The sequence below is a fragment of the Zonotrichia leucophrys genome, chromosome 1A (assembly GCF_028769735.1).
Source record: "Zonotrichia leucophrys gambelii isolate GWCS_2022_RI chromosome 1A, RI_Zleu_2.0, whole genome shotgun sequence".
In the NCBI taxonomy this organism is placed as follows: Eukaryota; Metazoa; Chordata; class Aves; order Passeriformes; family Passerellidae; genus Zonotrichia; species Zonotrichia leucophrys.
Window position 1 is genome coordinate 27,832,526 of NC_088170.1, and position 12,506 is coordinate 27,845,031.

At 39.1% G+C, this 12,506-nt stretch overlaps 1 protein-coding gene across 1 annotated transcript in view; it reads left to right on the top strand.

Moving 5' to 3' along the window:
- The first annotated feature begins 1,853 nt into the window (after positions 1–1,853).
- Positions 1,854–12,506, top strand: part of OTOGL (otogelin like) — a 90,718-nt gene continuing 80,065 nt past the window's right edge. The window contains exons 1-7 of the mRNA XM_064701999.1: positions 1,854–1,956; positions 2,918–2,957; positions 4,048–4,096; positions 6,182–6,239; positions 7,936–8,034; positions 8,671–8,825; positions 11,504–11,625. Of these exons, the coding sequence (XP_064558069.1) occupies positions 1,878–1,956; positions 2,918–2,957; positions 4,048–4,096; positions 6,182–6,239; positions 7,936–8,034; positions 8,671–8,825; positions 11,504–11,625 (602 nt within the window). The 5' untranslated portion in view covers positions 1,854–1,877. The remainder of the gene's footprint in view (positions 1,957–2,917; positions 2,958–4,047; positions 4,097–6,181; positions 6,240–7,935; positions 8,035–8,670; positions 8,826–11,503; positions 11,626–12,506) is intronic.

Sequence of the window (12,506 nt, forward strand, 5' to 3'; positions counted from 1 at the left end):
TTTTTGATAGCTTTTTTTTCCTATTAAACCAAAAGAGTTAATTTCTATTAATATTACAATAATTTAGTTGTGAAACTGCATATGAAGCATTGTGAGAAATACACTCTTGAGAAAGTGAGGAATCCCAGATGAGATTTCTCAAAGGAGCTTGAGTTTCCAAGAGTTTCTAAACCAGACTTAGCTTGACAGTAAGATAACTATCAGCAAGAGAGACTGGTAATGGAATTTGGAAGATGTAATGCTTGGTTTCATGTCATATTGACAGCAGTCTTGAGAATAGATTTATGAGATGGTGAAAGTCTATTTCCTATAAGTTCTCACATAAGAGTGAAAAGTCTGTGGGTGACTATATCAATGTTTCCATATGGCCTAGGAATTTACTTTTTTTGCTTCTGTTTGTGGTGTGGAGTGGTTTTGGATCACATACTGCAGGTGCAACTGAGCTGAGAGATGCAGTCCAGCTGCAGACAAACAGCCAATCCACAGGAACAGACCATAGCTACTCCCATAGAGGTACAAACAAAGCAAAAACTCTCTTGAAATGCAACTACGGGAATGTCAGCTTCTCAAATCCAACAGTTCTTAAAAACAAACTAGTTCTTAAATACTCCAGACAGGGCAAAGTGTTACGCATCAGTTTCCAATAAGTACCCTTGTGCCATCGGTGATCCCAAACCTTCACCAGTGCTGTTGGCTGCTGTGTGGACCCAGGGTTTTGTTTTTGTCCATGCTTGGAGAGGCTGAGTTTTCATTTGCTTTCATTTGCGTGTCCATCTGGGGAGCAGGAAAGAGAAAGGGCTAGAAGGAAGGATGGGAGAACTTTTTACTCCAAAGAAGTCATCAACTTCTAAAATTCTTTTGGGTCTAACCACCCCTTCTGTAGCATGCTCAGGAGGTCTCACAAAGCACCTCCTAGGAAAAAAGGAGGGTAGACAAAAGATAGGCTTTGCAAAATAAAAGTATGAGCAACAATTTCGAATAGCATTGTAAGTGTCTTTAAAGCTGTGCTTTCTGATGATTCGGTTTACATTATGGTAAAGCAGGTAAGATATTTTTATTTTAAAACATGGTACCTTTTAATTTTGGTAAAATTATGATTTTATTTTAATGAAAATTAGAAATTAAACCCTTTGGCCCTGTTGACTTCTTTCTCCTTTTTCCTAATGTGAAGTGTTCATAACATGATTTATTAAGACCAAAATATAATTATCCTCTGAGAAGCCTTCTTTTGTGCTATAAGCAAACAATACCCAGAAAGGCATCCAGAATATTCTTAAAAAGCTGGATGTATTATTTAATAGAAGTTCATCTCTCTCCTTTCAGGACAGAGAAAAAACATTACTATGTTAATATGTAAAGCCATGTAGTTATAATTATACGGTGGTATTATTTCAGGGTCTTGCAAAAAAATGTTGCTGTACTGAGGAGTAGAGAATAGCCCTCAGCTCAAGCCTCAATGCACACAAAGGTGTGTGACGACAGAAGGATCTCTCGAACCACCATGACATGGCAGCGTTTCTGTCATTGTCTGCTGTGTTATAAAGGGCCAATTCAACTCAACAGGGGAGTAATACTCGCAGGTCTGGTGGAAGTGTAACTAATACAGACTGTGCTGAGGAGCTACCATGCATTGCTAATGAGAGACATGCAGCCAGGAAGTTGTACGCAACACTCGCAAGGCTCCTGAAGCTGTATGCAGCTACCAAGCTTGATGTCTCCTGCTCTTTTCCTATTTTACATTGCATTATTTTAAGTAATGAGTCCAATTATCTAACCTCTAAAGGATTTAAACACACTGTAGAAATACACAGTTGTAAGATGCCCCGTAATCAAAGCCATTAATTTGGATAAATTCCCTTTTTCCATCTTATACTGAAATGAACATTGTAGGAAAGCTCAGTTTAATGATACCGTGGAGTATATTCTTGCTTCATTCACTGCTGTCCACTTTGCAAGGTAAGAATTTTATTCTATTATTTTGTGGTAATCCTAATTTCTACAAATATTTTTCTAAATATTTTAATATTACTGGTTATTTTTTCTATCTTCTTTTTTTGACCTTGCTGGAATTTGTAAATGCAATTTAAACAAGTATTTATCATCATTCTCTCTCACAGGTGCAGAAACCAAAATATAAATTCTTTTTAAGAGCCATTTTTTACATCTGAATTTGTTAGAAAACAATTATTTATGAACAAAGTCTAACTTTCTTGCCTTTCTTGCTGTTATTGTCAGACGAGTAGCATTTCATGGTTTTCAGTAAGGTAAGATTTTATTTGAACAGACTGCACCTGAAGTTTGTTTAAACGTTTTTAGACTGCTAGGGTAAATAATTGCTCTTCTAGTTATAGAAATTATCTTACTTTCTATATAATGCAACTGGATCTTATACATAGTTTCCTTGCTACAATTACAAATATTTCTAATATGATAAGAAAAAGTTTTTTGTGGTTTTGTTTGGTTTTGTTTATTTGCTGGCTTGTTTTAAGCACAGGCTGGTTAAAATTATTTACAATTCAGTCTTACAAGCAAGAGTTAGTGAAGTATTATAACCCTGGAGGTTTGATTCTGGAAAGCTCTGTGTACCTGTTCTATTTCACCTGTTTACCTCTTCTATATTTTTGTTCTGTGCCTCTAAAGAACTAGGAGCTCTTTTTACTTCTTCATGGTAGCAGGTACTGGAACGACAACCATGAAACCTGCAGGCAAAGACTGTGTGAGAGGATCAAATTCTTAGGAAGGAGTGAATATAGTCCTACATTCCTTGGATACAGAGTTTCTACAAAAGTGCCCTGGAAAACTCAGGATTCTTAAACCCCAAAATTCAATAATGTTGTTTTAAACTTGACATTGCTTGCCAAGGGGAGAGTAATGCTGTAAAAAAAAAAGTTTAACTTTGTGATTTTTTAATCTACAGGATCTTATTGCAAGCTTCCTCTTTTGAGAAGAACTTTGAGGTAAGTTTTTATTCCTTATTTGTCAAGTCCTACAAAAAGAACAAGAATGAGCAAACGCAATGCAGTGAAAGTTAGAAAGCAAAATATAGCCTTGAATTCAATGTGTAAAATGTCATCTACATGTAGATTGGATGTAGAACACGCTTTCAGAATGTTTACAACTCTTTCCCAAGTATTTATTCCCAAGTAATGGGCATGGGTGCTCTGCTTGAAAAATGGAGGTCCTTATGAAAAATGATACTTCTATGGTCTAGAGAAAGCTTAGAAGAATAATGGAATGAAAGCAGCATGAGATCATGATTTCATGACTGGAAAAATACATTAAATGAGTATCCATCTACAGTTTTAACTGCATGATAAAATCCTAGCTGCTATTTGAAGCACAGAAAAGTAAGTGCTATACAGCCTTAAAATAAACATTTTCAATACTAATTTTCACATAGAAGCTGAAATCCAAACAAAACCCAAACTAGGCAATGTTCCTGATCCCATTGAATTAAATGGGATCTATGCCATCATTTTCAATGGAGGCATCAAGTTGGACGTATCTTTGTGTATCTTATGACTTTCTAATACATCTAGTGGACACACAGGCATGTCAAATGATATGCCATCATGAAGTGTTGATAGAACTAAGTGTGTTTTATAGTTTGATGCTCTTGTTTCTAAACTTAATCACAAATTAAAGTCGGCTCCAGCTGGAGAGTCAACTCTTGCTATCAAAAGTACCATCAGAGTATATTCAAGCAACACTCCGGGGAACTTGTAGCCACTGACATGCAGCATGAAGTAAATATGAAGCTGGTTTACAATTTTGTATCCTGTTGTGTAAGTCTGCTTTGCCTATTTATGTCTCCCCAAAGCTCCAGGTATCTCCCTGTCCAAGCAGAGATTGGAGTGCCGCCCAATTCTGTAAAATGAGACACTGTCAAAACAAAAAAAAAGAATCACCTTTTTAAATGTTAACCCAAGAAAGACCTCTTTGATAAAGTGATGGTAATCAGAGAGAAACACTTCTCTCTGGGGACTTGCTTATTCAGGTTGCTCCAGGGACCTTTGATAATACAAGATCCTTTTTGTTTTCTTCTAGAACTGAGTCTAATGCAACTAGACAGAAAAGAGATCTTGTAACAGCCGAGGTAGGTTATACCTCCAAAAGAAGGAGGGTGGGGAAACCCTCCTCCCTTTTCTGCTCTGGGCCTTTGCCATCCTTACAAATGACCCTTTGTGGGGAGATGGGCTGTGGTAACAGGAGGACAGTGAGGAGGAGCAGCTACTCCCCACCTGCTCACCCCACCTGAGCTGTGACCTAATGCCTTCATTCTCCCTCAGCAAAGCACTCAGCAGGGACCTACCCTGCCAAGCTGACTGACATACAGCATGGGAAATAAACCCAGGCCGTTCTCTGTGTTTTGTGGGGGTGAACAGGACCTGGAAAGCTGTTTGTGTTTGTGAGAGGCACAATGGCCGTGCCACTGGCAAGGCTCCCTCCTGGACATGGTGCCCTCGGCGGCTCCGGCCTAGCCCTGGTTCCCATTGCCCTGGCCCCGTGCTGCCTCAGTGCTGCATCCTAGCAATGTTGTGCTGAAATTCAATCCTAAATGGAGGAATCTTGTTCCCCCACTTGTACACACTTGGGCTATGGAGCCCAGCCAGAGGTTACAACCCCTTTGAAGGGGATAGGCAGGAAGCCAGAGGCCGTCCCGCCTCAGGGTGTCCCGGGGAGCCTGCAGGCCGAACCAGGGTGATTTTCTCCAAGGCCCTTTGAGATGTGAGTGCTGCTAGGGAGTCAAAGGCTGCTGTGAAACACTGCCCTGAGGTAACCGAGCCCCTGGGAGAAGCAGGGCTGGAGGTGTCCTCGGAGGGCCCTCAGCAGGGAAGAGCTGTCACACCAAGGACGCTCTGCAAAATGGCGCAAAGGCCAAAAGCAGCTTTTGTGAGGTGGGCAGCTTGGAGTTGCTATCAGAAAAAATGGGAATGGGCCTTGTTGTGCAGGGAGGGAAGGGACACTACACCTAGCACTGGACCATGGGCACCAGGGATTTTCGTGCAGGGGGCCTTCCAGGTGGTGATTCAATGAAATCTATTTCAGTTTGATTTTAAACAGATTGTACTACTTGGAAGCATCCCACAACATATTTCCATTTGAAAAAGCGAGCTGTAAAAGGCCTTGGCAAGACCTAAAATGTTCCTTGCACATTGTTGTTAACTGGAGATCCATCAGTTCAAACTTGAGATGTGGAGAATGAGTGGAGTCAGGAGGGAAGAAAGAAATTAGTTTACAAGCAAAGACTAAAAACATTTCTTAGTTGCACAGCTGAAGGCTGGCACTTAAGTCTGTGGGAACTGCAGAAAGGTAACTGTTTTTTCACAGAACATCAGATAAGAAATAAATAACAAACAGAGGAAAGAAGAGCTATTTAAGCAAAAAGGACCAGATTTATAAAGAAAGATACTTAAACTGGCCATGGATAAACATAAGTGGGAAACATTAAAGCGCTCAGCACTTCAATCTTGGTAAACTGTCCAGTCAGTCTAGTGGGGGCAGAAGCCCTAGAGTACTTGCAGTCTGGAATGGGATCATTGGAAGGGAAAATGTGATGTGACAAGCTGCAATATCAGGGTGCTGGGCCAGATGCAGGGCTTCCTCTTAGTTTGAGGCTCCCTGCTTCTAAACAGGAGGCAGATCAGGTAGATCTGCTTTCTCTTTTGTTCGGGATGAACCAAAATGCAATTCTGAAGGATGTCAAGGAGAACATCCTTGCAACTGGACTGGCCATAATGGGATGATCTGGGTGCAGCATGGAGTATGAGTCAGGGGAGTGGAAGCAATAGAGGGAGCCCTTCAACAATGGGAATTTGAGTGACATGAAAAAGGGAGATTGCACTCTCTCCCCTTCTTTTCCTTCTAAACGTAAATGCAAAACTTCCCATGTGGAACCCTGCTGATTCACTGGAACTGGAGGCTATGGATGAGAAGCCAGTAGTGATCTCACGTAGCAGCTGTATCTTTCCCCAATCTCCTCAAAAGACACTGTGCTTCTTCTTCCCAGGCTGCTAATCCCTCCAGCAGCACCATTAACTGTGCCATGCACTGGCTGAGATGCAAATTACTCTTCTGTTTTTAAAGTTCCAACCCAGTGTTTGAGTGCAAGGCCTCAGGTTTTATCAATTAATTTTTAAACCACAAACACCCTGATTTGGCTTTTATGTTTCTCTGACAGGTTCAATCTGCCTCTCGGTTGCACCATCATGGGACTCTGATGCGGAGTCCACCAGGAGGTCAGTGCTGTGCCTCTCATCTGCAGGAGGAGAGAACCTTGAAAATGTTGCCTTCCTCCTCTGTGTTACCATGGGCTGTGGAAGCCCTCTTCTGCATGCCACTACAAAATTCTCTCCTGTCTCATTTTCTCATTTTATCCATGTTAAATATTAAAAGAAAAAAAATCTGTTAAAATGGTACTTTCAAAATAGGGCCTTATGACCAAATCTGGACAGCTAAGGAAGACAGTCTTTTGAGATTTTGTGGGGTTTTTTTAAAGTTTAGTTTTATTACAATTTTTAATTTCTGCCACTTTTTTTCTGGCCTTGTCAGGGGATGTAGGTGTATCAGAGAGTCTTATAACTGGTTGTGCAAAGGGAAATGAATACTCAGGAAATGAGCATGAAGCTGCTCCTGTATGGATTTAAGCATTGGACAAATTTGTAAAGCAGGTTTAAGTTACAGAAATTTTTACAGAAGAGTTCACTGTAGGCAACTTCAATTGGAATTTTGGTATCCTTCTTGGAAAATGCCCAGGCAGGTGCCTTCTTTTGCATTTTTCTATGTAAATGAATATATGCAATTTTACAACTAAAAATTCTAAAAACAGCAAAAGATTTCCCCATTAGGGCTGTTATAGAAACAATGGTTTTTGCTTTGTTGGTATTTTCAGAGTATCTATGTATATTTGGAAAGCAGTTCTTAACTGGAAAAAATTCAAAGCTAAGCATGGAAAGGAATTTTCACAATGACGGATGATATTCCTAACCACTGGTAGCTTCTTTGTCCCTTTACTGTAAAGGTCCCATTTTTTTTCCCCATTTAAAGTCACTAGCAGCTTTGCTGTGCCTCACTGGAAGGACCTGTTTATTTCGATTACTTCCTGCATTGTGCAACGCTTTTTTAATCCCCATCAGCAACATTGGAAGTTTTATATGTATGTAGAGTCTTAATCCTACTCCAAGAAGGCAAGCAACTCTCTGCAAAAAACTGGTGAAGTTTTGCTTTGGGACTAACTTTCTTCTCCAGTTTTGGCGAATGATGATTTAAACCCAACTCAATGAATGATTAGTAAATGACAAGGAGTTCATAGCTTTCAAAGAGACTATAAAACCATTTAATGCTTTTGGAAAAAATTACTAATTTTAACATAAAACAAGCCATTCCCATGGAATCTAAAGTCTCTAACTCCAGTCACCTCTGAAGCAGAAATAACCTTTTAGCTGACTATTTTTTTTTAAATGTGGGGAAGGTTGTTTAGGACTGATTTTGACTCTAAAATATATATTCTGGCCTGTTCATAAACTGAATGTACCCTTTGCAGTAAGGTTTAGGAGGGAGAAGCTGGATATATGTATAAATGATGCTGAATTTAGGGAATTAGAATGATCTGTGTCCTGTATATTTTGAGATCAGCAGGACTGGGATTTGATTTCTTTACATGGGAACTTGACCTTTTGTTTGCTTGGAGGAGGTTGACCTTTTGCTCCTTTGTTAGTTTATAAGTCTCAAACCAAATGAGAACCTTACTTCTCTTTTAACTAAGGAACACGAAGGATTAAATTAAGCATATGTTAAAAAATGGAGATAGTGGTTGGTTAATTTTTTCAGCTAATATGGCGGCTCATGATTTAACAATAAAAAAATTGGGCTAGGATCTCTCAACCTCTTTGAAAAATACTGTGTCTACTAAAAGGCTGGAATGCTTCCTTGCAGGTTCATGTCCTCAGGAGTGCCTTAATGGAGCAGCCTGCACAGAGGGAGGTGACTGTGACTGTCAGTTATTTCAGGCTCAAGGAAGCAGGTGCCAAATTGGTAAGTTTTTGGGCCAAAATAGTTTAGTATCAGCTTTCAAGAAGATTTAGGATGCAGATTTTGAAAAACTACTGTTACCAGCATATTTGTGATTATTCTGTAGCAGGACTCCAATTTGGCCAGTAGCTAGGAGGATTAAAATTATATGCATTATTAGGGACATATAGAAAACAACATCAGAAATGTCTGCATTTTGCACTTGGGCTGTAATGATATATAGATACCATAATAGATAGACCATTGTCTAGTATTGTCTGGTAGCCAGACAGCCTTTTTTTTTTTTTAAAGTTATCTGAATAACCAAAAACCACTGCATTTCTTTTAATAAGCAGTGGTTTATTGCAAATTAAATCACCTACTATTTAAATACACTACTTTCTGGAATCTGCTGTGTGTAGGGATCAACAAGAATTGTCTTCCAGGATGTGCAGAATATCTAACTCCCTTGCTTCTACTTGTAATTAAAATGTCTCCACTGAAGCAAATAAAGATTTAACTATGATTGCACATGGCTAAAACTGCAGACTTAGGACTAAAAAAGAGTACACACTTTAAAGTTGAAGGAGTAAGCTGATCTTTTGCATTTGCTAGTTTTTGATGACCATACTTCTTGTAAACTCAGTGTGTTCTCTCCAGTACCTAACACTGGCAAGGACCGAGATGGGATTTGCAAATCATGGGGACAGTATCATTTTGAAACATTTGATGGCATCTACTACTACTTCCCAGGGAATTGCTCCTATATATTTGCAAAAGACTGCAGTACTCTGGAGCCTCAATACACTGTTTGGGTAAGTATGTAAACATACATTAGAAGGAAGTATGTAAGTAAACATAAAAATAAATAAGTAAAAAAAGTAGACAGACAGTAAATGTACCAAATTGAGCATTAATTGCTTAAATATAAAACTGTGGAAATGTGAGAAACTTCTGGAAAAGCCTAAACTTACATGCAGTAACTCAAAATACTAATGTAATTATAATCAAAAGAGTCAGTATATTAAAAATAGTATTTTTTTCTCCTTCGATCCTTAATGGGATATCTGCTCTCTCCCTTCTGGGTGCTAAAGTGGGTCTTAAATAAGACCCCAGAAACTTTAATAAACTTCAGCTACCAGGCTGTAAAAAACTATGGAGTTGCTGAGTAAGTAAGATAGCAAACAGCTATCACTTGCCTTATAGCGAGGAACATGAACGTGCTAGGCCCTCATTTACAGCTATTGGCATGCTATGAGAATCTGTTTCCCTGGCCTATGGGATTTGCTCTCCATCTTGTCCCCTCTAGGGATTTGCATTCTAATTTTGGATTACCTCTACGTCATGCAGAGAAGATTAACTGCTCAAAAGCTTTCAACTTGACCTATGTATGGAAGGCACTCTTTTTAGTCATTTCTTCAAATTGCTGAGTATCCATGGTTAATGACTGTGGGTCAGGGAGAGTTCAAACCTATACCCTCTTTGAAGAGAGATGCCCTATTTGTCAGGCTGGTGGTTACTGTGGGGAGGGGATACAAGATCATTCTGTTACCTTATCACAGTGGTTGGGATTTGGTGCTGATGGGGCAGGGAAGAGACGACAAGAGGGGTCCTCATTTTGAGCCCGTGTGTTCAGTGGTCGTAGGCATGAGGGCAGATCTAGATGCTGATTTCTGCTCTGAGGACTGTTTTTCATTTATAAACAGATGACCTCTTCTTCCCTCAGATAACAGCACTTAGTGAAGATGAATCTACCATTAAAACTGCCATTTCTACCTACTCAAGTTACGGAGAGACACTGTTACACCTGCCTTTCACAATTTCATTTTAATTATTTGGATTCTATACGCAGCTGTGACCTGTTAAAGGTTTTCAGAAAGTGCTGTAGCAAAGTCCAAGACTATATTAAAATCTGGAATCAATATGTCAGTGGATTCCAGTGGCTCTGGAAAGAGAGAAGGTTCTATTTGACTGCTGGAAAAAATGTCATGTTTTACTAAAACTGAAAATGTTTACTCAGCAAAGTCATTAGTAATGTGAGACTGTAGACAGACTGGGCAATGGAGAGACAAAAACCTTGCCAAATCCTAACATTATGGTCCTTCTGGCTTTAATAATCAACCCCACAAGAGGAGAAGAAAACATAAGGATTATTTTGATTTTCCTTTATTGTGTTTCTGTCTTGGGATGGGTTTACATAGAAGCCATTTGCCAGGTCTAATAACTTTTATGTTGTCTTTAATTATGATTATCTTTATACATGTAAAAGCTCCGAATGCTTTTCCTGATCTAGCTTATTTCAGCCAGAGAAACAGTAACTGATTTTTACTTCCAGATTTAGTGTCAGTCAAGGAAGATTTATTCAAGTATTCATGAGCACTGTATGTGTTTACTCACAGATGTTTTCTTCAAAACAGTTACATTTACAGCCTCCATCACTATGTTGGTAAAATGTTCCCAATTACAAGTTTATTTAGCTTAACAGCACTGTCAAGTAAATGGGTAATGAAATTCCCATCCTTCTCAGAGAATGATGACACACAAAGTAACATAAGTCATATTTGAGCAATTTAATCTCTGTCTATATTTTAATCTGGGAAATGATAGGCATCTAAGATGTAAAACACATTTCTCTCTCCGTTCAGTGGTGTCTAAAATAAGCTCACGGGCTTTTGAAGCACGCTAGGACATCCTACAGGCTTGGGTGGCTCATTCCCCCTGAGATCAATGAAAACTGTGTAAGCTTTGCTCAAGCACAAACCCACAGTTTTCAAGTCCTGAGAGTACTGTATTTGATCAAGATAAATTGGTATATGACTAAGCCAATCCCCTGGCTCATATGTATAATGGAGAAAAGCACACTTCAGAAAAGTCTACCTTTCTTCATTAACAGGGCTCGAAAGGCAATGCAAAATGGATTTTAACAGGTCCATGTAACTTAGATGGCTGCTGTAATCTGTGGGAGCCCTTCAAAATCTCAAGAAATCCTGAGTGGTTTAGGAGGGCATGCTGTAGTTCAGCTTGTACCAGTCTCAGCTGGCAGGGAGAGTGCTGCTATTACACTGAGGTTCTGTATGGTTTGTATTCCTGTTTTATAGATCAGATCTCTAGACACAGAGAAGTAGGGGTGTTTCTTCAGTGCAAGTAGCAAGCTCCACCTTTGGCCTCTATAAGCTAGCTCACTACAGTGTCTCTGAAGTTTGTCAGTGTAAAATGCCTGACTCCTTTATCCAGTATTTAGACCACTGGCCTGTGATGATACGCACTATTAAACAGTTGCTGTATTTCTCAGCAGTACTCTGTAGTGTGAACTTTGAGTTTTGCATACCTGTGTAATTGTGACTTTGCAATATTCTAGGTATTTATTTTTAAAGCTCTTTCATTAATTGGAGCATAAAAATGTGAAATATCATACATGAATTTAATAAAAATGGTGCAAAATTATTGAAGACAAGCATTTACTCTTATTGTGTGTCTATTTTTTCCCTCAAAGGTTCATAACAGTCCTCACTGTTATGGTTCAGTATATACTTGTCATAGGTCTATCAGCTTATTTTTTTCAAACCAAGAAGAAATAACGATTTCAGGACATGAAGTAAGAAAAAATGGAATCAGGTAAGTGTTCTAATGGTGAGTTTTAATATTTTATTGGGAAAAAGATAAAGTGGAGTTTGGGAAACTGAGGATTCTTACACAATCCAGATAAAATAATTTGATCTGTACCTTTACTGATCCCTTGCTGCTCTGTATTGGGGCTGACAGTGCTCTAGTGTGAGCAGCTGTGACAGTACTGATGTCATACACGAGTGAGGATAGAATACACTGTATTGACTGTGTTCAGCTTCTCAGCTGTAACCTAACAATTATTCATTCCTTCTTTTTACAGACAAATTCTGTGTCAGGCAGTCCCAGCTAATCCCTGGTGCATCCAGATAGCATTTTGAACAAGTCAATCATTATTTATTCTTGGTAGCTATGGCTAACATACGACATGATCGTCTTCTAGATGAGTCTGAATTGGTTAAAAAAAAAAATCTTAAGCCCCTTTGGGGGAAAAAAACTCCACAAAATATATCTGAGGTACATCAAACCTCCAAATTTACCTTTCTTTTTGTAAGAGAAAGATGTGTCTAAGGCATCCTTTATGCAAAATAAGTATATTTTACTGATTGATAAAGTACAGAAATTTCAAGAAAGTTGTTGAGGTGCTTTTGCCATCCCCTTTGTAATGCCTTTAGTATCTGAGAATGGTACCTCTGGTGATATGTTTGACCCAACAGTAGCAACTTTGGAAGACTAGGATTAGACCTGTGCTTATTATTGTCCAGTGGTCTTTCCCCAAAGGAGGAAGAGGTGCAACTTTTTTGTCAGTGGTGTTTTCTGTACTGCAAGCTCCTCCTTTTGCAGATGTCTAACCCAGTGATGACCCAGTGCCCAGAAGGGCTGGTGGTGGTTTCTTGCCCAATGCAGCATGCTCATGAACTCAAGTATTCCTC